Source organism: Lachancea thermotolerans (genome assembly GCF_000142805.1).
Source record: "Lachancea thermotolerans CBS 6340 chromosome G complete sequence".
Taxonomy (NCBI): domain Eukaryota; kingdom Fungi; phylum Ascomycota; class Saccharomycetes; order Saccharomycetales; family Saccharomycetaceae; genus Lachancea; species Lachancea thermotolerans.
This window is the reverse complement of record NC_013083.1, coordinates 20801-45657: the sequence shown is the minus strand read 5'-3', so window position 1 is coordinate 45657 and position 24857 is coordinate 20801. Positions and strand designations below refer to the sequence as shown.

General features: G+C 42.5%; 13 protein-coding genes across 13 annotated transcripts; 6 read left to right on the top strand and 7 right to left on the bottom strand.

The window, feature by feature from the left end:
• Positions 1 to 263: 263 nt before the first annotated feature.
• Positions 264 to 1415, top strand: RAI1 (decapping nuclease; the record flags this gene model as incomplete). Its single annotated transcript, XM_002555022.1, has 1 exon — positions 264 to 1415. The coding sequence occupies one exon, from the start codon at positions 264 to 266 to the stop codon at positions 1413 to 1415; it is 1152 nt and encodes a 383-aa protein (XP_002555068.1).
• A 21-nt stretch (positions 1416 to 1436) lies between these two features.
• KLTH0G00638g (aldo-keto reductase superfamily protein) lies at positions 1437 to 2378 on the bottom strand (the record flags this gene model as incomplete). Its single annotated transcript, XM_002555021.1, has 1 exon — positions 1437 to 2378. The coding sequence occupies one exon, from the start codon at positions 2376 to 2378 to the stop codon at positions 1437 to 1439; it is 942 nt and encodes a 313-aa protein (XP_002555067.1).
• Positions 2379 to 2537: 159 nt separating this feature from the next.
• Positions 2538 to 3119, bottom strand: BRR6 (Brr6p; the record flags this gene model as incomplete). Its single annotated transcript, XM_002555020.1, has 1 exon — positions 2538 to 3119. The coding sequence occupies one exon, from the start codon at positions 3117 to 3119 to the stop codon at positions 2538 to 2540; it is 582 nt and encodes a 193-aa protein (XP_002555066.1).
• Positions 3120 to 3832: 713 nt separating this feature from the next.
• KGD4 (alpha-ketoglutarate dehydrogenase subunit KGD4) lies at positions 3833 to 4213 on the top strand (the record flags this gene model as incomplete). The annotated part of the gene is made up of 1 exon (XM_002555019.1): positions 3833 to 4213. One exon carries the CDS (start codon positions 3833 to 3835, stop codon positions 4211 to 4213), a length of 381 nt encoding a protein of 126 aa, XP_002555065.1.
• A 76-nt stretch (positions 4214 to 4289) lies between these two features.
• Positions 4290 to 5378, bottom strand: PDE1 (3',5'-cyclic-nucleotide phosphodiesterase PDE1; the record flags this gene model as incomplete). Its single annotated transcript, XM_002555018.1, has 1 exon — positions 4290 to 5378. The coding sequence occupies one exon, from the start codon at positions 5376 to 5378 to the stop codon at positions 4290 to 4292; it is 1089 nt and encodes a 362-aa protein (XP_002555064.1).
• A 767-nt stretch (positions 5379 to 6145) lies between these two features.
• PRE4 (proteasome core particle subunit beta 7) lies at positions 6146 to 6943 on the bottom strand (the record flags this gene model as incomplete). The annotated part of the gene is made up of 1 exon (XM_002555017.1): positions 6146 to 6943. The coding sequence occupies one exon, from the start codon at positions 6941 to 6943 to the stop codon at positions 6146 to 6148; it is 798 nt and encodes a 265-aa protein (XP_002555063.1).
• Positions 6944 to 7172: 229 nt separating this feature from the next.
• RET2 (coatomer subunit delta) lies at positions 7173 to 9074 on the bottom strand (the record flags this gene model as incomplete). Its single annotated transcript, XM_002555016.1, has 1 exon — positions 7173 to 9074. One exon carries the CDS (start codon positions 9072 to 9074, stop codon positions 7173 to 7175), a length of 1902 nt encoding a protein of 633 aa, XP_002555062.1.
• Positions 9075 to 9271: 197 nt separating this feature from the next.
• Positions 9272 to 10579, bottom strand: RMR1 (Rmr1p; the record flags this gene model as incomplete). The annotated part of the gene is made up of 1 exon (XM_002555015.1): positions 9272 to 10579. One exon carries the CDS (start codon positions 10577 to 10579, stop codon positions 9272 to 9274), a length of 1308 nt encoding a protein of 435 aa, XP_002555061.1.
• Positions 10580 to 11617: 1038 nt separating this feature from the next.
• On the top strand, positions 11618 to 13363 carry RTG2 (Rtg2p; the record flags this gene model as incomplete). The annotated part of the gene is made up of 1 exon (XM_002555014.1): positions 11618 to 13363. One exon carries the CDS (start codon positions 11618 to 11620, stop codon positions 13361 to 13363), a length of 1746 nt encoding a protein of 581 aa, XP_002555060.1.
• A 1090-nt stretch (positions 13364 to 14453) lies between these two features.
• On the top strand, positions 14454 to 15251 carry RPN12 (proteasome regulatory particle lid subunit RPN12; the record flags this gene model as incomplete). The annotated part of the gene is made up of 1 exon (XM_002555013.1): positions 14454 to 15251. One exon carries the CDS (start codon positions 14454 to 14456, stop codon positions 15249 to 15251), a length of 798 nt encoding a protein of 265 aa, XP_002555059.1.
• A 317-nt stretch (positions 15252 to 15568) lies between these two features.
• HXK2 (hexokinase 2) lies at positions 15569 to 17026 on the bottom strand (the record flags this gene model as incomplete). Its single annotated transcript, XM_002555012.1, has 1 exon — positions 15569 to 17026. The coding sequence occupies one exon, from the start codon at positions 17024 to 17026 to the stop codon at positions 15569 to 15571; it is 1458 nt and encodes a 485-aa protein (XP_002555058.1).
• Positions 17027 to 20821: 3795 nt separating this feature from the next.
• On the top strand, positions 20822 to 22528 carry HSU1 (cystathionine gamma-synthase; the record flags this gene model as incomplete). Its single annotated transcript, XM_002555011.1, has 1 exon — positions 20822 to 22528. One exon carries the CDS (start codon positions 20822 to 20824, stop codon positions 22526 to 22528), a length of 1707 nt encoding a protein of 568 aa, XP_002555057.1.
• An 804-nt stretch (positions 22529 to 23332) lies between these two features.
• KLTH0G00396g (KLTH0G00396p) lies at positions 23333 to 24448 on the top strand (the record flags this gene model as incomplete). The annotated part of the gene is made up of 1 exon (XM_002555010.1): positions 23333 to 24448. One exon carries the CDS (start codon positions 23333 to 23335, stop codon positions 24446 to 24448), a length of 1116 nt encoding a protein of 371 aa, XP_002555056.1.
• Between the last annotated feature and the right edge of the window lie 409 nt (positions 24449 to 24857).

Here is a 24857-nt window from a genome sequence, read left to right as displayed (position 1 = left end):
TTTGCCCCTTCTGTTGGCGAGTTATGACTAGATATCAAATTTTTTTTTTTCAAATTGAACTTCGTCAAGAGCTCTTTTCATACGCCAAACAAGTCACCACCACTCGTGAGCTCGTTTGACCGGCGAAGAAGAGCGGCGAATCACATACTCCCTTTCCTGAAGCTCCAGTTTCAAAATTATCAAGCTTTCCGATTTCAATAGTTTCACATTCGAGCTTTTTTAATATCCTCAGGAATTTCTGTTGCGAAACGTCGGCAGCTATAATGGGCCTGTCTGCAGATTTGTTTGTGCAGAAAAGAAGCGCGGCTAGTAGCTTGAAGCAGCCTAAAGAGCTTGGCTTTTACTCCAAAACACAAGAGGGGCAATTTCTTGTGAATGATAGCTCCAAACTCAGTTACTACTATCTCCCAGACACAGAGCTTGAGAGGAATTTGGACCTTTGTAGCGGGATTAAAAAGTTCAAAGAGTGCTTTGGGAACCCCGATGTTGATGCATGTACGCTTAGCGGACTTTTAAAAACAATACAGGCCTATGAAGAACGTAAAAACAAGAAAGTTCCAGCTGATATCATAACTTTCAGGGGAATCATGAGGAAGTTGATATCAGCAGCATTCGATAGTCCAAAATATAATCGCGTCGATCTGCGGGTCTTATCTTTTAATGGACAGCTTTTCATTCGAGAGCCAAATCAAGCACATCCACCTCCAGCTAATACAAGTTCGATGGAATACCGCTCATACTACAGTGGCTATAAATTTGAGACTCTTTCAACCATATCGAAACCGCTCCCACAGGTCACGAGAAACAGTTTGGAGAAAAGGCATAAGAGGATATGTTGCAATGGTGATCAGTACATTACGGTTGTGAGGTCCGGTGTTGGACACTGTAAGCTAGTCCTTGGAGCAGAAGTGGATTGCGTATTTGATTTCACTGAAGATTCTTCTGACAACCTCAAACACTACGCGGAGTTAAAGTGCACTAAGGGCGTATCAACTTTTGCAGAAGCGCGCGCTTTTGAAAGAAAAATGTTCAAAACATGGCTACAATGTTTTCTAGTTGGAATTAACCGGGTCATTTATGGGTTTAGAGACGAGAATTTCATTTTACGAAGTGTTGAAGAGTATTCCACCCAAGAAGTTCCCCTTTTACTTAAGAACAACAACCCTCAGTTGACAAACGCGTGTATGGATGCCGTTAGGTGGTACGGTGCACTCACAGAGTGGCTGCTGTCTAGTATTCCTCGAGAAGAGTCAGCTGAACACATAAGAGCTTACAGATTGACCTTTGAGAACAATCACCTCAAACTTGTCGAGATTGAAAAAAGTGATACTGAATACGACCAGCTAGTGAATGGAGAAGGCATTTTGACTTCGGAGTTTAGAGAATGGAGGAAAAGTTTAAACAAGTCTCTTTAAGAGAATTCTGTACCTAATATACTATAGGTCTTTGTAGAGTATACTATCATATTTGCCATACAGGTCAGTCATGAAGTTTCGGAAGATTTTGGTTTTACCAACTTCGGTAATGGAAGTGAAGTCCTCGCTGGACAACTCGAAGTCGAAAATGTCAAGAGATTCATCAATTCTCTTCTGTTGCGCAGATGTTGTTATCGCAATAACACCATTCTGTACAACCCATCTTAAAAGAATTTGAAGCTCTGATTTTCCGTATTTCTTCGCCATCAAAGGAAGGATGTCATCTAAGGGACCAGGTTTTCCCTTCGTCAATGGAACAAGTGGAGAATATCCTTCGATAGCTATCCCATGCTTCTTGCAGTATGAGATTATTCCTGGTGATTGTTGCTGCATGTATGCGCTGAATTCTATCTGATTTACAACAGGTTGATATTTCCCGATAGTGCGGATATATTCAAGGCTCTCGACATCGAAATTTGAGACCCCAATGTTTTTGGCCCACCCACGATCGTAAATCTCTTCCATTTGCCTCCATGCCTCTTTCAAATCGATACCTGCTGTCTCGGGATTGATAAAAGGGACGTGTACAAGATAAAGATCCACGTACTGCATCTGCATTTTTCCAAGCGACAGCTCCAAAGACTCCAAGGGCCCTTTTCCTTTTCTCCAAGTCCAAGACCATGGTGTGTACTTATCTGTGACCCAAAGCTTCTCCCTGGGAACACCAGAGTTTGCTATACCCGCGCCCACCTCTGGGTGAGTTTTGTAAGCTTCCGCGGCATCAATGTGATTGAAGCCCGCTTTAATAGCATTTGAAACTTGGTCGGCCAGTTCTTGGATGAACTGGTCCTTCTTCTCGCCCTCTGCTTTCGCGATTCTCCACTTGGTTCCCGAGCCAAACCCTATCACTGGAAGCTTGTCGCCTGAACCTTTCAATTCGACTGTGGGGATGTCAGCAACCATGTCTTAACACTGTGAAATTATCTGCGGAAGACCCGTTTTGAGACTCGGCTCCTCTCTTTTATGCTTGCGTTTTGATTAGAGTTACTCATTAACAACTATCTTTTTCAAAATACAACAAAGATAACAAAATGACAGCGTTGTGTGGCGCCTCTAATAACATTACAATGGTCGCGGACCTCTCGAGGAAAGGTCTGAATTTTGTGGACTATTAAGAGCTCCGTAGTAATGGACCCTGTAGGAACCAAACGCAATGTTGGAAACAATGATAACGCCAAAAGTGAACGTCAATAGTATGATTAGAGATTTGATGCTAATGGGTTTGAAAAATCCATTAATGATCTCTGCTAGAGTTTCAGCCCAAAGAACAGCCGAGTGCTGCAAATCCCAAAGCTCCTGACTGCGACTCATGCAGTGTGCCCACTCGGCACATTGGGCCTCGAGAGCAGGCGCTCGTTCTTCTGGTTCGCAACGATTGGTCTCGTAATTGGCTCGGCACTCAAGTGCAGCCTTGGCGGCTAGCGCGACTTTGTTTCTGAACTTGCATTCAACATCGCGATTCACTAGCCGTAAGAAGCGTACACACAGGTACAAGAGGCCAGATATAATAACCGTATTGACGAAAAGTTGTATATATGCGGCGAGAGTTTTAGGATCAGACCAGTGACGCTTCGACTCTTTCGATGACGAAGCAGCAGAACTGACAGATCTCTTCTTCTGACTCGTCACCAGCTGATCGTACATGGTCTTCGAAGCTCGATGGCTTTTACGGCTCTCAAGCTGGAGCCCTGTAGTTTCCTGTTAAGTTGTGCCGGAAGAGAGCATTAAAGATGAAGCTCCCTAGTACATAGTGATGTTCGACGAGGGCTATCCAAAAATCAAATTCGGTGTGCAGAGGCCCATAATCTGTGAGAAACACTCGAGCTCCCGAAGCTTGGGACGGCTCAGACGTGAGTGCCAAGTTAGAGGTTGACATGCTTCCGTCCTCTTCTTCTCACCGATTGTACAAAGCAAAACATATTAAATGACTTTAGGTTTGTTTAAGATTCAGCTCTCTCTTGAATATATCTTAACATAACTCAAAAGACTTGTAGGCGACCCCACATGAGTATTTTGACCTTCCTTCCTATCCATTTATTCGCCTTTGTCGAAGTAGCACGAAGGCTTTCCTCGCTATATGGGTATTTTGGACTTTAGTTCTGGTTCTGTCACGTACAAATCTCGGTTCCGATAAAATATTAATTGATCTTGGTTAAAGGGTAAGAAATGCAATTAAACAAAGTTTGAGTTACTGATACGGCATTTAGCAGAACCGATAATCGTGCTAGGTCCAGGTCCCATCTCAACCCAAAGTGAGACTGCTCGATAACTTGCGGAATTCGGTTTTCAAATACCTCGGAAGACTTAGAACTCCTCCATCCCCGCGACAAAACCCTGCCACTGCAAACCCTGAAGAAATGCGCCAAACAGTAGTCAGGCTTGCCAAGAGCTACACCCCTATGATCAAATTTGTGGGTGCGAGACACCCGGTAGTTCAGCACACTGGTGGTGCTGGAGCCCACGCCTGTGCGTTGGATGGTATTGCACCCGGGTCCTCGCAGTGTTTACCCGCTGCAGAATACCTCAGCAAGCTAAAACCATTTGAAGTTGTCTCTTACAAGGTTAAGAATACTCCGAAAAAGGGTGTCAGTGAAACTGACAAACGCCGTCTTACGTTTACGGATAGGGCGCTACATGAAAACGAAGTCGCATCGGTTTTGGATTTGCCTAAGAGATTTAGAGTGCGGCCTCTCGAGGACCCAGAGATCGATGTTATCAATGCAGGTGGTGCTCGTTGAGTTAAATTTTAGCTGCCTTAACTCCTATGTATATGACTCCATGAACCAGCAGGTTTTATTACTACTATTATTTTTACTAAACTACAAATGTGTATCCCTCAATTGCAATTGAGATGACTATTTTGCCCAAACCTTCGGCAGCAGCAAGCTGCCTGACTTCATCCAAAATTACAAGACGAGGGTCCCTTCCTCCAGAGGCCATTTTGACATGTACTATGATAACGTGAAGCCCGTCAAGCGGTCGGCCATACACCTTGCTTAGCGATTTCAACTCGTGAACTAAGTATTTTGGAGAAAGGTGCCCAAAAAGATGTTCATCTTTCGTTGCGTTTGGACAAGAACATTCGATCACGATAGCCTTTAATTTTTCGAAGGCTACAGTCTTCGACAAATGCCTCCAAATATTGGAAACGAATCTTCTACGAGATATAAGGTCAGATTCTAAGTCCCCAAAAACCAAGATTGCATCTTTGGTAGTATCGTCTTCAACCAGATATGCAGTACTGGGGCAAGGGTTGCTTCCGTGAACTGTTACTCCGTGCATCAACCTTAACGGGGTTATGAACCAGTTAGGTATACACGAGACTCTGTGGCGCTGAGCTTCATCCAGTGAGTTAACCCTTAGCTTCATTCTGGGTTCTTCCAGTAGATTGGGCCATATCACATCATTAAAAATGTGTTTTTTTAAAGCTTCTACGGTAGGACGGAGGCCCCATATCGATTTGCCGTTTGAGTTGCATGCTGGGGTGTTGATAGCAAGTGCTGCCACATGGTCTAAGTGAGGATGAGTAATGTAGCACTCTTCAACTTTGTTGAATATCCGCAGTGCCAACGTCATGACCGATTCTCCATCTTGTGGGGTCGCGCTGGGCCCAAGTCCCCGCATTATACTACTGCTTTTATCCACAAAGCAGCCCACAGGCTCCTCCAGGTTCTCGAACAGACTTTCTGTCATATCATCTTGACAGAGAAACTCTTGACGTGCATTTTTCATTTTGGCGTTTTTTATCAGCATTGATGTTATCTGTCGAAGCCCGGACCCTGCGTCAATGCAGATATACTTCTTTAAGGCATCACTCCCAGCTTTCGATAGCAATATTCCCTGATTACCTCCATCTAGTGGACCACCAGAAGCACCAAGTATATTAATCTCGAAAGCTGACATACCCTTCTCTTTATTCCCTGTAGGTCTCCGCAATTGGTAAACAGATGTACTAAGAAATCTCAAAATGCTAGAACGATACAATGCGAATCGTTGTTGACGATGGAGTATTCAGATCTGGTCACAACTCCGGTAGTTGATGTCGTATCACCAATTGAACAGCCTAACTCGGGGTTCGCAAAGGAACAGTCCTATTCAATCGCGCGCAGATTGGAAAGCCCATGTAGCTCAACAGTGGATACTTCTTAAGACAAGCGAATAACATTAACCCTTTTACAGAAAATGCACTGCTGGGAATCGTAAGATGGATGAAGTAAAGTTCCGTTTAAGTATCAATTCCAACTTTAGATTTCTAATTTGTACCAAGCATGATATCTTCTTACTATTCGAGAAACCCCTGGTTTGACAAAAAAACGCTTTTTTTGAAGCGCTTCGCTTGTCCGCTTCAAGTACTTCCAAGTTTCCTTCCTGCTCTATAGTATATAATATGTAAGGACGGCGACGCATCCCGGTTGTATATACGTTTTCCTTTGAGTTTTACTTAGTGCGCACAGCGCAGGTGAAAATGGGGTTACTAAGGTGTTCAGGCACTGCATCGAATGGGCTGCTGTGGCCTTTGAACTCTGGGGTTTGGTTTCTTGGGCACAAATGTCATGATTTGTCCCCCTCGAGCATAACAGCTTGAAGTTCCGTTTGACACGGCAGTCGTTGCTTAGCATCAGTTTATAAAATACAGGTGACGACTCTTGAAGCCTGCTAAAAAACTTTACCTACACATTTTGCGTGCCATAGCCTTTAATGTCTTTGGCAAATCCCCATACCATGTCCTCAACAACTGCATCTTTGTTTAGTACCAAACCCTTTTTGCTGTCAACAATTGCAATAGAATAATTCCTCGAAGAGCGAGCGTCTCGGTAAAAAAGGACTTTCATTGCTTCTTTTATAGACTTTTCAGCGTCTTCAGCACTGGTTTTTTTCACATCAGATTCAGAATCCACGATCTTCCTCAGCAAGGGCAAAGCAAGGTGTGCGCCGAACCCTGTTGCAAGCGAGGGGGCCGAGTATGTTACACCGAGTAAATTAACGTACTTCAAAAACGGTTTACCATCTTCCAAACCTGCAACTATCAAAGCGTTCCAGAGTGGGTTCATTTTTGATCTGCGGTTGTACATGACATTGGCTAGGTACTCGAAAACGTAGCTAGGTTTCAAAGCTTCTTCGTCCTCTGCGTATTCATTGTCGTAATTGTTTTCTGTCTGCATTTCATCCAGCAAGTTCTCTAAATGTTGCATGTCCGAAATATCGCCAGAAATACCAACCACGGTGTTTCTCCCCACAGGGAAAAGCCTTTCTACATCACTAAAACGCAGAAGTGACCCATAAGAACCCAATCTGTCCGCGGCAATGATAACGCCGTCCTTATACTTCATTGATATGACAGAAGTACCGGTCACGATGGGTTGTTGCGTGTGCATGCTTGGATATGGGGATGCAGAGGCAATGCTCTTGTTATATGTACCATAGTGTTCATCTGAGGGCCTTCCCCACTGTAGTGGATCGTGATTCATGTCTTCTCGTAGTATTCAAGTTGCGGTGTGGGCCTTTGTGTATTCAGGAAAAAGGGTGGCAAATCATCAATTGTGAGTTCCCTCTAGAATGCGAACCTTTCCACTAATGAAATACTTGAAGCTACAAAATAACTTTTTACGAATTTAAAGGCTAGGAGTCTGGAAGACCCGTAACTCTGACGGTGGACTTCCTTTGCATTACAATCTTACTGTCTCGTAATTAAATTTCTCAGGTAATAGTGTAGTCATCAGTTCTAATGCTGGAAATTGTATCAAATTGCAGCTGGCTCGCTTCCTCGCTTGTGCTAATCACGTCGGCCACCTCAACCTTTGAAAATGATGACAATGCGGCATGGTTGCTGAAATGAACAGTCATGGGGAAGAGGGCATCCTCGTACTCAGCTTCTAAGGCAAGCCCAACAGCTGCTGTAGTACCGGGCGCTATGGTCTCAATCTTCACGATTATTCCGTTCTCATCATCCACGCTCTCGATTGAGGCACCCAGATCGTTAAAATCATCGTTGATATGGACGTTTTCGGTGTAAACAGGAATGCAAAAGCGAACATCGTTAAGGGGATTTTCGTAGTTTTCATTCATTTCAATTTCCAAGGTGACATCAAACATACCTGTGTTAGAGTCAGAGGGAGAAACCCAGGATGATACACCCATTGGGACAAGGCTATTATCATCTGCGCCACCAACCTTTCTCCATCTGAGTACAGCCAGACTTTGGTCGTTGAAGGGGAAGGCCTTCTTTTGATCACGTAAACCAACAACTCCTGAAGATAAAAACATATTTTTATCAATATTAGGATGTGTCTTAAATTGAAAGGCTTTGTCCTTCACGTCAACATGAGAAGCGAGACGGATTATGGCGTGGGCAAGGTTCTTGTCGTTAACACGCAATTCAAGGCTCCCTTTGAGCTCTGAACTTGACACATTGCCCTCCCGAGAGATCTCTGCACTAACAACTTCTTTCACGCATACCAAAATCCCGTTGTTGGCGGGCTTTTCAGACTCTTCGATCTGGAATGAAGCAGCAGGGGCAGGAGCTTGCTTTGTAGGCTGTAAGTGTGAGCCGAGGCTCTTTTTCCTACCTAGCTTCATTCCTCTTCCACCGAGCCCCAGAGAGGAAGAAACTTCTGTCCCGATGCTTGCAACCTGCTCTGGGCTTACGGCCTTTTGTTGAGACTGCAGGTATGATTGTTGGGCAGCTGCAGAAGCCTGGCTATAATAGCTATTGTACGCATTCGAAATATTTGGGTCATTTGAAGCTTGGAATCTTGTCGCATCAAGGCCCATTGGGGAAACGCCCATTTTACGTTCTTGCTCTTTCCTGGAAATCTCCTTAGCCCTACGCTTCCGTTCTTCTGCCGCTTCGAACTCTTTGTTGCGTTCAATGATCTCTTGAATCTTTTCTTCATGAGACTCCATGGAAAGATATGTGTTGATTTGAGAAATTGATAAGTTCTCCTTATACCCCATGGTAATTACCTCATCGAAAGAGCTCAAAATCTCAAATGCGTTTTCAAATATTTCGTTCTCATCAAAACTACTGAGGTATGTGTTCATGCTCTGTGAGAAAAGCTTCAAAGTGTCTAAGTCTTGAATGATATTAGACTGCCGGTTCGTAATTAGAATGATGTAGTAATCGTCGAATGGTTTGTAAACATATCGAACATGTTCGTCCTCGACAAATGTGTGTTGCGAGGAGGATTTTGCCACGAGTCCTTGGAAGTTAGAGAGAAGTTCCGTAACTCTATCTTTGCTTATATCCCTGAATTGCCTCGAAAGCAAGGGCTTGCCTTGGCGAGTGACGATAGAAACCGCTATAACAACCATCTTGTGTTTGCTAAATCTCAATACGATCAATTGAGAGTTCTGTCTGATATGTGTCCCTTTTGGTTTGTTTAAAAAATATATGTTTCGCGTATGTAGTGATGTGTAACAAGCGAGGAATAACAAAGAGCCTGACTCTGCAAAAGAATGACTATAGATGAAGTCGGAGAAGGTACAACTCTCAGCCCGGAGGACCAAAGAAACTCTCCGAGCTAGTTGAGGGGTGTGTCGATCCTTTTGGTGATCGCGTTTTTTTCGAAACGCAGATTCTTGGGCGGGTTTTTCAACCATTAAAGATTTGGCTGAGAAGGGAAGGCTCAAATTGTCTACTGCCTCGCAGGATGGTATTTAAGACTTCGGCGGAGAACCGATCTTGTGAGGAATATGACTTCCAGTTTCATATGATATTTTAAACGTTAAAGCACATTTTTAGGTAAATACATTAAAATGATCATGTGACGATCACATTTGCCGCGTTCCATAAACTATTACACAAATAAGTCGCCATCAGACACCGAATCCCTTCTCCTTTTTAGTGAGTCTCCAGACTCTGAATTATCAACTTCTGCCATTTGAATTCCCGAATGCTCAGGTTTCTCTGCTCCTCTCTTGGGACTGAAGGCGTTGTGTTGGCCAAGCTCTTCACTCAATACAGCTGGATTGCTAACTGATGTTCCATTTCCAGGGGTGAGCCCATCTCTGTGGACGCCGAAAGATTCTTTCCCATCACGCTCCATCCCATCAAGCTCAATTTTACGAGGCTCTTCGTCACCCGCCTCTTCATCGTTGACCTTTTCGCCGCCAGTCTCATCATCGTCAGCCTCATTGTCGTCAGCCTCTTCATTTTCGTCAGCCTCTTCCCCCTCAGAGGACATTATTATCACCTCAGCATCTTTCGAGTTGGGTGTCTGTTCAGACTCATCTAGGACAACGGGATGGCTGCGGTCGTTGGTGAAAACTTTGATGTTGGAGAAAGTAGCATCTCCATTGAGCATTTCCACTAAAGAATTGTAGCGGGACACAAATCTTGGTTTTGTGCTGACATTGATTGTCAAATGATTCGAGACATCAGGTTCGCACTTCTTTATGGAGTTGTCCTTTATAATTTTGAATATCGATACCACATCGTTTACGGTAATATCTTTGTTGTACATGTTATCTTCTTCCATGACTAAGTCAAGGTCAGGGAATTCAAAGGAAAGCTCTTTGGAAAGTAACTCTAGTCCTCCATGAACTTGTTGAAAAAAAAGCCTCATTCGTCCAAATGCAACATTACAGCCACGATGTAGATCTGCTGAGTCAGTACAGATGATTTTGTCGCTGCTCCATTCTTTAGCATTGTCTCCGTCGTACTCTCCAAGTAGAAGGTATGATTCTCCTTGGTAATTCACTCTTATTTGAGGGGGTTTTGAGCTAAGTAGCTGCTTTGCTGCTTCATAAACCTCACTTTCTGATACGATGTCTATAATAGAGTCATTGTCATCATCGCTCTGATATCCCTGTTTTAATTTACTGCGTTCTTCACCATTGATTTTACTGCTGTCATCATTGTCCACAGTTACCTCGCGCTCGGAGTGTGGTTCTGGGCTTTGAAGGGAGAAGTAGTTTGGTTCTGGCGATTGATGGCGGCTCCCTTCTGGGGATTTTTGCGGCCCATCCATGGCTCGCTGCTTTTTCTCAAAGGTGCTCAGAGCTTCTGCATGGGAACGCGAAGAACCAACAATCACTTCCGGAGCTTTTTTTAGAGAAACCTCGGTTTCAGAAACAACGGCTGGGCTATCTGAAGCCTCCACCATACAGACTCCTTTGGTAAAATCTGTAATTAATCGGTAGGGGTTTCTTACAAATTTGATGTATATCTGAATGTATGTGAAATATTTAGATGTTACCCTTTCACCAAAGTGCAATATAAACAAAAATACACAGTAACCAATTTTGACGCAAACTGTGACACCCAGTTGAAGAAAGCGTAAAACTTACAAAATATTGTTTATTATTGAAGTAGCGCCCAACTCAATGTAGCGCGTGCGATGGAATACACTTCGGAAGACATCAAGCTGGTTCATCCCAGTGCACGAGGACGCGATTAGCTGCCATTCTTTTAGCAACTTGAGGTTGCCGCTCACAAGATCCAGTAATTATATTAATTATAGTCTGCTCCCCCTCGGTTCTTCTTCTAAGGGCTAATTAAAGTTCTCAAATAAATTAACGTTCAAGGAGGTATCAAGACCTGAAACACCTCCACATGACTATTGCGTGAGCAGTCAGTGAGAGATACATAATTGCAAATGATAAATTTATGCAGCCACTGGGGAATATCGAGCAGCGACGCAGATTCCTATGAACTCTTTCAGATTTGGTTTAGAACACTCCGTTGCGTACTGAGAGAATTACGTGAGTGCGTAAATCCAACTAACCATAGCTTTTAGAAATACAAATAAAAACGCGATTTCTTCTTAAGAAGAGTGGAAGGAGGTTGTTTCTACTCACATACTAAATTTCCATCAGAAGCTCTGGCGTTTGAAGTCTTTCCTTCAATTACACTTTGGTTGTCATGTTAGTAAACACCAAGATTTGTGCAGCTCAACACTCACTTATAGCATGAATTTGGCGGACATGGCAAGACTGGGCCCTCCATGGAAAGCCCCCTTAGCCCCCTCCAATTGGGCGCCAAGCCCAAAAATATAGATCACTAGTTACGCGTGTATCTCATGAAATCAAAAATTTTCGATACGGGCCAGTCGAAGTGGTAGAAAGCTAAGGGTGCGTATAGACGGTCAACTTGCGCTTTTCAAGACTGCCTGTTGATCAGAATACTAGTTATTGGCAATAAGATGTCTGCCATTTCTGATAGCGATAGCGAAACGGAGGTTGTTTCTAGAAACCTTTGTGGAGTAGTCGACATAGGATCGAACGGCATCCGCTTCAGTATATCCTCCAAGGCCTCCCACCATGCTAGAATCATGCCGTGCGTGTTCAAAGACCGCATTGGTATTTCACTATTTGAAGTTCAGTATGCAGCCAATTCATTGGATAAGGCCCCTATCCCGGAAGACACCATTAAGGAGGTTAGCGCAGCCATGAAGAGGTTCAAGCTAATTTGTGACGATTTTGGCGTTCCAGAGACCGGTGTCCGCGTTGTTGCCACCGAGGCAACACGCGAAGCTATCAATTCAAAGGAATTCATTAGTGCTGTATTTGAATCCACCGAATGGGAGGTCGAGCTTTTAACAAAAGAAGAAGAGGGAAAAATAGGCGCTTATGGAGTTATCTCCTCGTTCAATTCTGTTTCAGGGCTTTATATGGATCTTGGAGGGGGAAGTACTCAAATATCTTGGATAAGTTGCATTGACGGCCAGATCAAGATGTCGGACACTCCAGTGTCGCTTCCATATGGCGCAGGGGCGTTGTCTAGAAGAATGAAACTCGAGGATAAGCGAGAGCTCTTTCTTGAAATTAAGGAAGCGTACAAAAATGCTATTTCCAAAATAGACATTCCTCAGGAAATGATCGAAGAAGCTCGCCAAAAGGGCGGATTCGATCTGTTCACATGTGGCGGAGGTCTGAGGGGAATGGGCCATCTGCTTTTGTCAAAGATCAAAGAGTATCCAATTCAAACTATTATAAACGGCTTTTCATGTTCATTCGAAGAGTTCTCTAGCGTGGCCGACTACTTGTTCTTGAAAGGATCTTTACCGGGCCCTAAGAAGATCTTTAAAGTATCTGAAAGAAGAGCGCAACAATTGCCTGCTGTTGGTCTTTTAATGAGCGCTGCGTTTGAATCCCTTCCACAAGTCAAGACTGTTCATTTCAGTGAAGGAGGTGTAAGAGAAGGCACATTGTACTCCATTTTGCCTCGTGAAATCAGAGCTCAGGACCCTTTGCACGTCGCAACACGCCCATATGCACCTCTACTAGCTCCCAAATACCTCGAGCTTCTCAGAGCTGCGATTCCGGAAAAGGATGTTCCTAAGATTGTGTATTCTCGAATCGCACCAGCATTGTGCAACTTGGCGTTTGTACATGCTTCTTACCCTAAAGAGTTGCAACCGACTGCTGCTCTTCATGTTGCAACAACTGGAATCATCGCGGGATGTCATGGACTTTCTCATAGGGCCAGAGCGCTGATAGGGATTGCGCTCTGTAACAGATGGGGTGGCGACGTTCCTGAACAAGAGCTAGAGCATAAAAAACTGCTTGAAGACGTCGTGCTTCGGGACGGCAACAAGGTTGAGAGAGAGAGAATTGTTTGGTGGACCCAATATATTGGAACTATCATGTACGTTATTTGTGGTGTTCACCCAGGTGGCAACATAAGGGATGGTTTGTTCAACTTCAACATTGAGCAAAAAGGTGATTCTGATAAAGAGCTTCAAAACCTCAGCCTTGACGAGAGAATTGCTTCTAGCAATTCAAAGAAACGGGAATTTGAAGTGATTGTTCGAATTAGCAAAGACGATTTGAAGACTAGTGCTTCGGTAAGGGCAAGGATAATTACTCTACAAAAAAAAATTCGGAAGCTCTCTCGAGGGAGCTCAGAGAAGGTCAAGATAGGCGTACAGTTTTATGAGGACGCTTAGAGTTTACTTGTATGACCTCAAATGATAGTGAGACACCAGCTAAAGAAGCTTTGATGCATTTTGGTAACTCAGTATTTGTTAATTAACATTACGTTTTGAAGTCAAAAAGAGCGTAGATCGGAGGACGCGTTTAACATTTTGCGTATTTAGGCCATTATCGTTCCGATCTTGTGCTTCTGTTGCAAATGGGCACTCTTGTTTTGTTTCCATTAATCGCTGCGATTTCAGTGGGATATACGAATGTTTTCATTAGAAGCCTAAAACTCAAATAAGCCAACCGTCAAATCCAATTTTTTGTTAGAAGAACATATCCCCAGTTCGCATTGGTTATTCGTATTGCATTGAAAAACCGTCGAATGTTCCTTTAGCTTCTATAGAATTCACGGTTGACCGGGCACACTCTCAAAAGGCATGTTTATTCAAGTACTTTGCTTGGCACATGGAAATGATTTCTTCGGTGTTAGTGCCTTATCATTTCGTTATGATACTATTTTGATTTGAGGATGCGCGTTAAAGGATATTATTGAAAGACCCTCAACCCTATTTTCCCCTTCTCAATCAAAAAAAAGCGGTAGCGCATTTGAGCCATTTGAAAGGTCGAAAACCTGCCATGTATGCTGTGCCTGTGTTCTAGCAATGATTTTAACCCACAGGGTAATCCAGAACGGGAAAAGTATGGGAATTTCTCGAATTCTTAAGCTGAGTCCAAGCTCGGGTTACAGGTTTCACTCAAACACTTTTCAGCTTAACTTTTGCCGTATTTCAGAGAGAATAGAAATACAAAATAGAGAACTACTTCAAGCTGGATCAGTGCTTGATTTTATAAGCTTAAACGAAAATGACAGAGTCTTAGGGTTTTTGAACGATATGTGACTAAAAACTATAGCGTACAGTCATTCATGTCAATACTGGGGTTTCTTTTACCCATGCGTGGGCTTGGTAACCAAACATTCGTAAAAGTGTAGATTTAACAAGATAGACGTATAAAGTGATACTGAATTAAGGACTTGTTCTTTAGTTGATTTGCCACTTAGATGCGGGCAGACATTATGAACGTTTCAGACATTAAGCACGGACAAAATTGACAGCTATGCCCACTTTATTAGAACTAGTTAAAAGCCTGAATACTGCTTTTGTTAATGGGGATAACTCTAGCTGTCAAAAACTTCTCAGCCCCGTTAAGATCGAGTTGATTAAATCACATCTCTTAGTACCCGACTTTTCCAAAGCACAAGAGAATGAGAGGTACTTAGAGGACTTGAATGTTGCCAAAAGGGTTTTGGAAATTGGCGCCTTATGCAGCTTGAGAAATGCGGATTTTGAAGCGTACGAAAACTTCTTTTCACAATTGAGGGTGTTTTATTTCTCTGGCATTCCAAGACTGGCTGAATCAGAAAACAAATCAAAGCTAATCAGTCTTTACCTACTGTTGCTGCTATCGCAAGGCGACGTGACTAAGTTTCACTCTGAGCTAGAATTTTTGGGTAAGCGCCTTGGAAGTCTCGAGGAAGATGCGTTTTTGTCCTACCCAATAAAAGTAGAGAAGTGGTTGATGGAGGGCTCATACCAAAGGGCATGGGATCTCCTCAAGAGCGAATCAAAGATTGAAGAATTTAACGTTTTCACACAAACCCTAATGGATGCGATACGGGAGGAAATAGGACGTAACACTGAGCTAGCATACCATAAGCTGCCACTTTTTAACGTGAAGGCTCTGCTCTTTTTCGAGAGTGAAAAGGACACTGAGCAGTTTGCGCTAGCTCGAGGGTGGAAGGTCTCTGGAGGTTGCATTGTATTTGACGAAGAAGAGGTTGCCGACGATCATCATCAAACAAGCATCGTTGAAAAGGCTTTAGATTACGCTATTAACTTAGAAAGTATTGTTTAATAATTTGAGTGCACATCCAGGGCAAACATATACTAGCGAGGCAAAATGCGTCTCTGCTCCAGGTTTCTTCAACGAACCGGCTGTAGCGTTTTGAGCCTCGCCAGGAGTTTGATCTCTAACATAATACAACCCCAACTATAAAACTGATTAGCCTTCGTGTCGTCTAAAGATGGTCTCGTAATATCTATCATAATAACTACTTAATAATATATCAAATCTTTGATAGATACTCATCAGTCATGCACGCATCACTATAACATATAGGCGGTCGTTTGAATGAACTGAAAAAAAGTTCGTCAATCGTTAGTGCCAGATTCTTACTTGGCAACACCCACAGACTTGCCAGCAGCCAGTCTCTTTTGAGTCAAAGCAGCAATGATGGCGGCACCAGCACCGGATCCATCCTCGGCGGCAACAATGACAATAGGGTACTCTTCAATGTTCTGACGAGGCTCCCAGTCAAAGATGTCTCTCAAGCCAGCAGCGGCTCTCTCCTTAAACTCTGGGTATTTGTTGAAAACGGAGCCATCGGCAGCAATGTGAGCGGTCTTGTAACCTCTTTTGGTGCACACGGCACCAATACCGCACATAGACATTCTAGAGGCTCTAGTACCAATCAGCTCGCAAGCTCTTCTAATCAACTTACGCTCTCCGCCAGTGGTCTCGACTCCGAGTTCGTTCTTGAAAATATCGTAAGTGTCTTCCAAGTTCTCGAATGGGTCCTCCTCAATTCTGGCTGGGTAAGAGGTGTCCATAACGTAAGGCTTCTGCAGCTTAGTTAGGTCTTGCCCTTCGAAGATTAGGCCTTGTTGCTGCAGGTCCAAAAGAATCAATCTCAAAAGTTCACCCAAGTAGTAACCGGAGGTCATCTTCTCGAAACTTTGTTGGCCGGGTCTAGGAGATTGTTTGTCAACGATGATGTCGTACTTTGTTCTTGGTAGAACAACTAACTCGTTGTCAAAAGAACCGTATTCACAGTTGATGGCCATTGGCAGGTCACTTGTGATGTCAGAAGGCAATCTTCCCTCTAACTTCTCAATGTCGGAAACGACATCGAAGTACGCACCGTTCACACCTGTACCAAAGATGCAACCCATTCTGGTCTCGGCATCAGTGTACATGGAAGCAACCAAAGTACCGGTAGTGTCGTTGATCAAAGCAACAACGTCAATTGGGATCTTCCTCTTGACCAATTGCTCCTGCAACATTGGCACAACGTCTTCACCTTCAACACCTTCAATGTCGAAACCCTTGGTCCATCTCTGCAAGAAACCTTCGTTAACCTTGTCCTGGGAGCATGGGTAAGAGAAAGTGAAACCTAGAGGCAAAGGCTCTGTAACGCCCTCTGGGAACTCCTCATCAACGAAAGTCTTAAGACTGTCAGCGATGAATGAGAAGAGTTCTTCGGAAGAAGAAGTCCTGATGTGGTCAGGAAGCTTGTACTTAGATTGAGTAGTGTCAAACTTGTGGTTACCCAATAGTCTGACCAAAACAACTCTCAAGTTAGTACCACCGAGGTCAATAGCTAGGTAGTCACCAGTTTCTTGGCCGGTGGGGAATTCCATAACCCAGCCTGGAATCATAGGGATGTTACCACCTTTCTTGGAGAGACCCTTGTTTAGCTCACCCACAAAGTGCTTGGTGACTTCCTTCAATTTCTCACCGCTAACAGTGAACTGTTCTTCAAGGGATTGAATTTGTTCCATCAAGTTCTTTGGGACGTCGATCATAGACCCCTTTCTCATAGGAGGCTTCTTGGGACCTAGGTGAACCATTGTTTTAGTTTTCTGTAGTGAGTGCTTTTGAAGATCAAGTGTTCAAAATTTGACAATCGGGGAACAACTAATCAAATCTTGCGCGATTCCGAATCTGTTGTGGAAGAAACTTGATTTCCGTCGTGAGTCGCGTTTCGCTTTATATACCTTGAACCTCTCACCCGGCTGACGTTTTGAAAAATTTTAGTGCTGGCTTCCCCTTTACCCTTGACTTCCGCTTACTCGCTTCGCAGTGGCATGATGCAGCTTTTTGCCTTCGAAAACATGCGTACGATCTAAGGTGTCCGTTTTCGGAATATCTTTCTTCCGTACGAGTTTTCTCGGAAGGTACTGACGGTTTTTTCCGATACTTGAAAATTTTTCCGGGGGAGAGGAACATGCCCCACCCGCCTAAAAAAATAACACGTCATGAAACAAAACTTAACTTGAATATGGCATGTTATCCAGGGAAGGTCGCAGTATTTCGGACGCGGCAAAAACCTAAGGAATTAACAGAAATCAAACCTTTGTCAATAGAGCTCCATTGCTTCCAAGAAAATGTTGGAGGAAAAATTCTTCCGGCTTATCCGCGTCCCCAAAATTATCGTGCTTTTTTTCGGCTCCCCGCATTTTTCCGGCCATTCCAACGGATGCTGCTGATTTTCCGGGGTGTTGCGTCGCGAGACGGATGGTGAGATCCTCATGCAAACGGTGATCACTCGTTGCGTACAGGCGCAGATGCGGGGTTGCCGATTGTGGGGCGAATCTGGGGCAACGCTCCGGAAACGCAGCCGGGTCTGGAGACACGAGTTCTCTTGTCTGTATGTTCTTCAGGCAGGCTTTTTTTTTTCACAATTCTTTCCGCGAGTGAAGCTGCTTCAATGGTTTTTGGTGCCATGTATAAAATTGTGACTATGTTTGCAGCATCTTCAGCGGTTAAGCGGGGGCAAAAGCTATCGGGGTATCTCTTATATTTATAGAGGCACAAGACTACTCAAAAATCAAATCTTGAAAGGGAAGACTCCTGCATTGTTAAATGATGGTCGGTAGCTGCAAACTCAAGGAAAACTTTTTATATCGGTCACAAAGATTCATGAATGCTGGTTGGGCCCACTTGGAAAGTCCCGAATGCTACATTGCTGTTAGTTTGAACTTCGGAAATTGTTTTCGTAAATTTTTTGTTTCCCAAAGACCGTAATTTGATTTTTTATGCCAGTTTGCATTACGTTTGAGAGGCGAAGACAGAATCAATCAGGACCTCATGGGGTTACAGCCTCAATGTTGTTACAAAATGCTTGTTCTTTAAGTAATGTTCGCAAAGCGGTCCACGGGGTGAGAGCAATTTCTAATGAGAGTGCCCAGTTTCACGACTCTTCCTCGTGTGCTCAAGACAACTAACGTTTTTGATGATTGTGCGACATTTTCTTTGCTCTCTTCTTAGTGCTGAATTATCGGCGCCTAAGTCGTCGCGTTCTCAACCTCCAAGCATTAGGCTGTCAAAAAACTGGAACAGAGCTTTTGTAAGCGGTAGGAGGGAAAAAATGGGGGGAGGTAGTTCGATTGTTGGTATCAAAGTTATGATGCCAGAGGACTCTCGAATGCTACGAGTTTGTTTGGAAACATACCAATGTAAAAAAATGGCCCAGTGTATACGCACATTTGCTACTGAGCAGCAATTCGAGGGGAAAAGGGTGTTCAACAGTTTTCTCAAAACTGTGGAATTGCATTTTGAACACTGTTATTACATTGTTCACTACATAATAATAAAAATCATGAATGTTTCCGCCTGTGTGGGGGTTGAAACTTGAGAGTTATTTGAAGCTACGCACGGTGTAAGGCCATAGGATGTTCAAGAGAAATTTTTTATATTTTGATAGCTCCCGTATGAACAAAACTTGCCCCTCTGTTATTATGGAAAAGGTAAGCGTCCTTGTCTTTTTCACTGCCTTTTAAGATTCAGTGTCTATAAATATATCTATCAATAATTAACACAATGAGGCGAGATAACTACCTGCAGGTCAAAGTCAGGACATGTTCATTAGAAAGTTGCTTTCGCGAAAAAAATCCCAAAAGCTCACGTACGTATCATGCAATGAGGAGAAGCACACTTGCCTTGACCGCAATTACCGTTATCAGTTTTTGAAATCAACTACTGAATAATTGAAAGAACAACTACAGAAACTTACGTTTGATACAATTGTGGCTTAGGCTTCAAATCTAATTTCTCTATTAAGGTGATACCGACAAATATGCTCAAATTCCAATTCATTCTAAATTGCCTCAATACAAAAGAGTATGTTTATGTGACTTAAGTCCAATGTCTGAAAAACAAAGTGTTTTATTAACCCTTGACGTCACGAAGCTTCAAAGAAATTGGTTCTAACGTAAACAAGAGGCAATTTAAACGGGAGAATCTTTATTTATTTGAGAGAAGAAAGCTTTTTTGGGAAGCTTTTTAGAACAATACACATATTGTAGTATTAGTTTGTAATTGTTGAAGTGGCTATATCATAAAATGAGGTATTAAAGAGTTACTTTACAATACACTCTGGTCAAAAATATCATTTTGAAGTTTTTTTAAGGACACTGGCAATAATGGAAAACTCATCATAAATTTCATGGCTTTTTTGCCGTGACAATCCGCCATCATTTTACATGTCCAGTCTTCTTGTATAAAAAGTTGATCATTTTATCATTCAGTTGACGCCAACGTGAACCCACAAAGCTTTGAACAAACCATTGAATAAGTGGCTTCGAAAGCGTCCGATACATGGAATAAATACTACCATTGATTAAGCAACTACAGGTTTTTTCATAAAACAATTTGTTTTTAAAATCCTTTTTTGGTTTGGGTTCTGTGCAAATTATGTTGAAAACTTTAATAACTTCTCCATTTCACATGAGCGTCATGGAAGCTCTTTTAAATTCAAGTTGTTAATACAATATATGTGAGATCTTCCGGGAATTTGCGATTAAAGCAACTCGCAGCTTTACCGAATTCTAATCTTCCCTTAGATCAAGGAATCAATGCAAGTCATCCCCCAGACAACTGGCCATGAGAATTTTGCCAACCGATACTCTTTTATTTCTGATCGAGAATGCCCACATAATTAGGCAGCGCCTCGGTGACAGACCATGGGCTAAAAATAGAGACCGAAAAATTATCTAAAATTTTCAAGTATGTCTTTTAACAAAAAGTTGCCCCGTAATTAAATAGATTCTTGTTCGTAGCGTTCTCGTTCATATCCGTCGATCTCTTCAATTTTCAGATCCAACTCTACCTTGAGCAAAAAAAACGCAGCTGATCACCTGATTACCTCTATTATTTTTATGAACTTCCGAGGATCAAGTTTCCATGCTGCAATCTCGAAATAAAAAGGAGGTATTTATGTCGCTGGTGAAAAGACAAAGAGCCTTCCGGAAAAGTCTGGAAAACCAGTTACTAAGCAACTTACGGCACTCAAAAAAGAAGAAAATGCCACAGTGTTCTATAAAGTGAGTAAGAGAACTAATTGCAAATGATCGCTTCACACGATCATGAGATAAGTTATAAACGAGCATCTAAACGAAAGTTAACCCCGATGATGACTCTAGTGTAGGCTGGGATGTTTTGAAGGGAATGCCTTACGCAGAAACGCCTTACTTGGAAACGCCACTGTTATTTGTGCCACACTTGGCAGAGAACTACCAAGAAACTTTATATTTATGCTCTGTAACCTTTCGGACTTTCTTGATTTATGTATTCAAGAAGTTCAATAAAGCGCATTACAACATCTGAAATTAGCTGCTACGAAAGATAAACTCGAAAGGCGCAGCATGACGGAAATTGAGTTTGGTCAACCCCTTCCTAGTAACTTAGAATATGCAGTTTCATTCGGTATCCCCACTTGGGAGTCTGCCATTGGGTACGTGGAGAAGAACCCAGATTATATCAGCAAGATGGTCACAGGATATCCTAGATACTTTCCTCAGCCCGCTATACAAAAACTTTGTGATCATTTTTTGCAAAAGTTTGGGGAAGGCTCGGAGGGTTGTCGCCCTTTTCCTTCCGCGAAATCAGCCTCGAACTGTCTAGAATATGTGAAGTCGGTAAGTGGGCCCCAGAGCAAAGCCCGCATGGAAGTTGAGACATTTTACCTTAATGACAATGGGAAAGATGCTGGTGAGGATTCTTACCAATTGGCTATAACAATAGCAGCCATTTTTGCATCTGAAGATGAACTCGAAACTGTCAAAGAGTATTGGAAATTGACAGGAGAATGCGTGTCAAGCCGGCTAGCAGTTTTTGTGAACAAGTTTTTGGAAAAATTACCAGCTGATTCTAAGCTTTCTCAAAATGAAACGGGAACTGATATCCAACTTTTGAAAAGAACAGGAGAAGAAGCAAAAGTTTTGTTGAGAAATAGAATAGCGAATAATCACTGCAATCCTTTTGGCGAAAAGAGAGAAGTCGTAGATAAACGACCAATACTTGATGCAACAAAAGATGTCTACTTGGTTTCAAGCGGCATGTCTGCCGTTTTCACTGCGCGTAAGTTACTTACTCATTGGGAGAAAAACAAAAATCGCAAACCCTTATCACACAAAAACAGAGATTTTCATGACAAACAACATCCAGTCTGTGAGACTGCAGCCGTTTTCGGATTCCCATTCAAAGATACCAAGGTGATCATGGAAAAATTTGGAAAATGCCAATTTTTTGGATTTGGAGATTCAAGAGATTTAGCTGGATTAAGGTCTCTTCTGAAAGGCGGTAAAGAACGCATCCTAGGCGTCTTTCTGGAAACTCCCTCGAATCCTATGCTGAATATGCCCGACCTTAAACAACTTCGAAATATGGCGAATGAATACGGCTTTTTCATAGTAGTCGATGACACTATAGGAGGCCTAAACGTCGATGTTTTGCCTTATGCAGACATTGTGTGCACTTCACTCACTAAACTTTTCAGCGGGTCTAGTAATGTTATGGGAGGCTCCATCATTCTCAACCCCAAATCTGCCCTATACTCATGCGCCCTTCAGTACTTTCGAGGCGGCGAATTTGAAGAGTTACTTTGGCTAGAGGATGCTATCATCCTCGAGGCCAATTCTAGAGACTTTGAAGAGAGAACAACTCGGACCAATGAAAATACCATGAAACTTATCCAAGAAGTTCTTTTGCCAGAAGAAGGAAAGATATTCAAGAAAGTCTACTATCCAACAGTCAGTTCAAAGGAGACCTTCAAGAATTTCGAATCTGTTCGTACAAATGGGGGCGGTTACGGTAGCCTGTTTTCATTGTCTTTCTTCAACGAAGAAGATGCTAAGAAATTTTATAATTCCTTAACTGTTTTCAAAGGGCCTTCAAATGGCACAAACTTCACATTAGCATGCCCTTACGTTCACCTGGCACATCACTTTGAGCTCGAAGAAGTTTCAACATTTGGAGCCCATTCAAGCCTTGTTAGGGTTAGCGTTGGCCTAGAAAACACCCAGTGGCTGTTGAACGCCTTCTCGAGCGTTATAAATCTTCTTAGGAAATGAATAAACACTTAAATAAGGATTATTAGAGTTTACTGGAAACCTTGAAGGCTTGAAATCTGGCTTGAATCTGTTTTGCTTTGAATATTCTATTTTGTTATAATTCCAGAGGTATAGTCGGCTTAGAATTCTCAAAAGATCTATTAGATATCCAATTATACCGAGGGGATATTACTCATTATTTCAGCCGACGTGGGATTTGGCGGGACTATAGTTGCAGAACGGACCCGATTCAATATTGGTTTGGGACCATAGAGAAAGAGGCTAGTCTGTGTCAAAAAACCATGTTGTTTTCGTTGCTTCGAATACTCGTTCACGGTTTTTCTCCTTAATAAGGTGACAACGTACCTCCTTCCCGGCAATGCTCTAAACAATGAAAATTTGAAAATGGCGCTGCTGAAGGGGTTCGAATATGGTAAAACTTGTTTTTATCGCGTAAACTTAAGTAGCCAGATGGTTTGTCAACTACAAGAAAGCAACATATTCAAACTTACTTCTAATTGAACCAGTGCCTTCTTTGGCAGGCAACACAAGGTTCAGCTTGCGCTTCAATTATGTTCTAAAATGAAACCACGGAGGTTACCTAAACTTCAAAACTCTTGGCCACTGTTGAATCAATATTGGCTGACAATGCGTAGAGGCACTTCCAACGTAATAGAAAGATGTTGCGCGTATCGTATATTGTGATATGGATTGTGGAGTTCTCACAATCCACCACTAATGAACTTATGAGGTTTTATCTTAGTGAACATTTTAAACCCAACAATCTAGCTTGAATGATAGTTTGTTCCAGGTCTCATATAGTGCATGGAGTTAATATCAAGCAGATATTCTGTTGTGGACGGATTCTTGATTGCTAGCCAACAGAATGGAACGAAAGTAATTATTGACCATGAAACTTGTTGCTTGTCACTCAACAAGGCGGAGAAAGATCTAATAAGTGCAAAAAAATTACGCGACCTTTCTCGATACAGGAAAAGTAAAAGCAAGTTAGTTGCGTGTGAGTCCCAGCTACTATTTGAGATTGTGACCGCAGCCCCTCAAGTGTTTATTCAGAACAGCAACTATACTAGAGAAGCCAACAAAGGGAATAATATAAAATACACCCAAAGCCTGCTTGTTATCCCTGCCTTTTTTTTCAGTGACGTTAAAAAGTATTTTTTTTTCAGTCAGGGCAGTAAAGGGCTGCAGTTTCAAACTGGCGACACTCCAACAAGACCACTCGTTGAGGAAAGAGAGGACTTGTTCACTAACCTGGAACTGAAAAAGCCCAAGTTTTCAATCCATGATCTGGACGTTTTAAGGTGCTATAAAATTGATCAAGATCTTTATGCACAAGAGTGTTTTTCTCTTCTCTCCTTTTTTCAAACAAAAACAAAAATGAGCAGCCAAGATGTATTGACCCTTGAAACCGCGCTCCCTATATTTGACAAAAACCTGAAGAATTTTGATCTTGATCATTGCATTATGAACAAGATCACAGATACTGTGGCTCTTCTTCACTTTGTGTTGGTTAATATTGGCATTTTTTCATTCGGGCATTCGCCTTTTTTGGGAAAACTAAGTGGAGCACCGATTCGTAGCCGGATAGGTCGATCCTATAATCTAGAAGTCAAATCTAGGTATCTGGGAAAGCTATTTCAGAGTGATATACAAAGCTATGAAATGGACGGCTTAATATGCCTACTCCTTCAAATTTTAGCTTTTCGAACAGATGAATACTCAGATCCTAGCCAAATCTTAGAAGTTAGAGAAGCTGGGGATTTTTGCAACAGACTGGCTGCTCTTATTATTTGGATTGGTTACGCAGTCTTTGCGGAAAGCGCTGACAGCGTGATATCCTCCGCTAATTGTAAGCACAATTCAAGCCTAAAAAGCTTGATAAGAGTTTACCAAAAAGTCAAGGCACAGTGCGATACTTAACGAAATGCGGATTTTTTCTACAAAATGCCGCTGCGTGTGCCGCTAATTCTTTTTTTTTTGAACATAACGCTCAGCTCACTCATGCACATATGAACGCACACAATGATGAAACCTATATGTGGTATTTCTTCGTAGCAATGCTTGCTTATTCTTCTCAATGGCTTACTCAGCAATTTGCCAGAAGCTTAATTTAATATTAATCGAACCTATGTATTTTTGATTGATAGGTGCTTGGCAGCTTCTTGGACCTTACTTGAAATTTCCGGATTTTAAAAGGTTATCAGTAAAAGTTCGGAATTCAGTCTTCTGAAATACAGGCATGTTATATCGGACATCGCGTAATGACTGTTGGAGTGAAAATAGTTATGAGCACGTTGAAAGTTTTCCAGTTATATAAGCCAAATGCTAG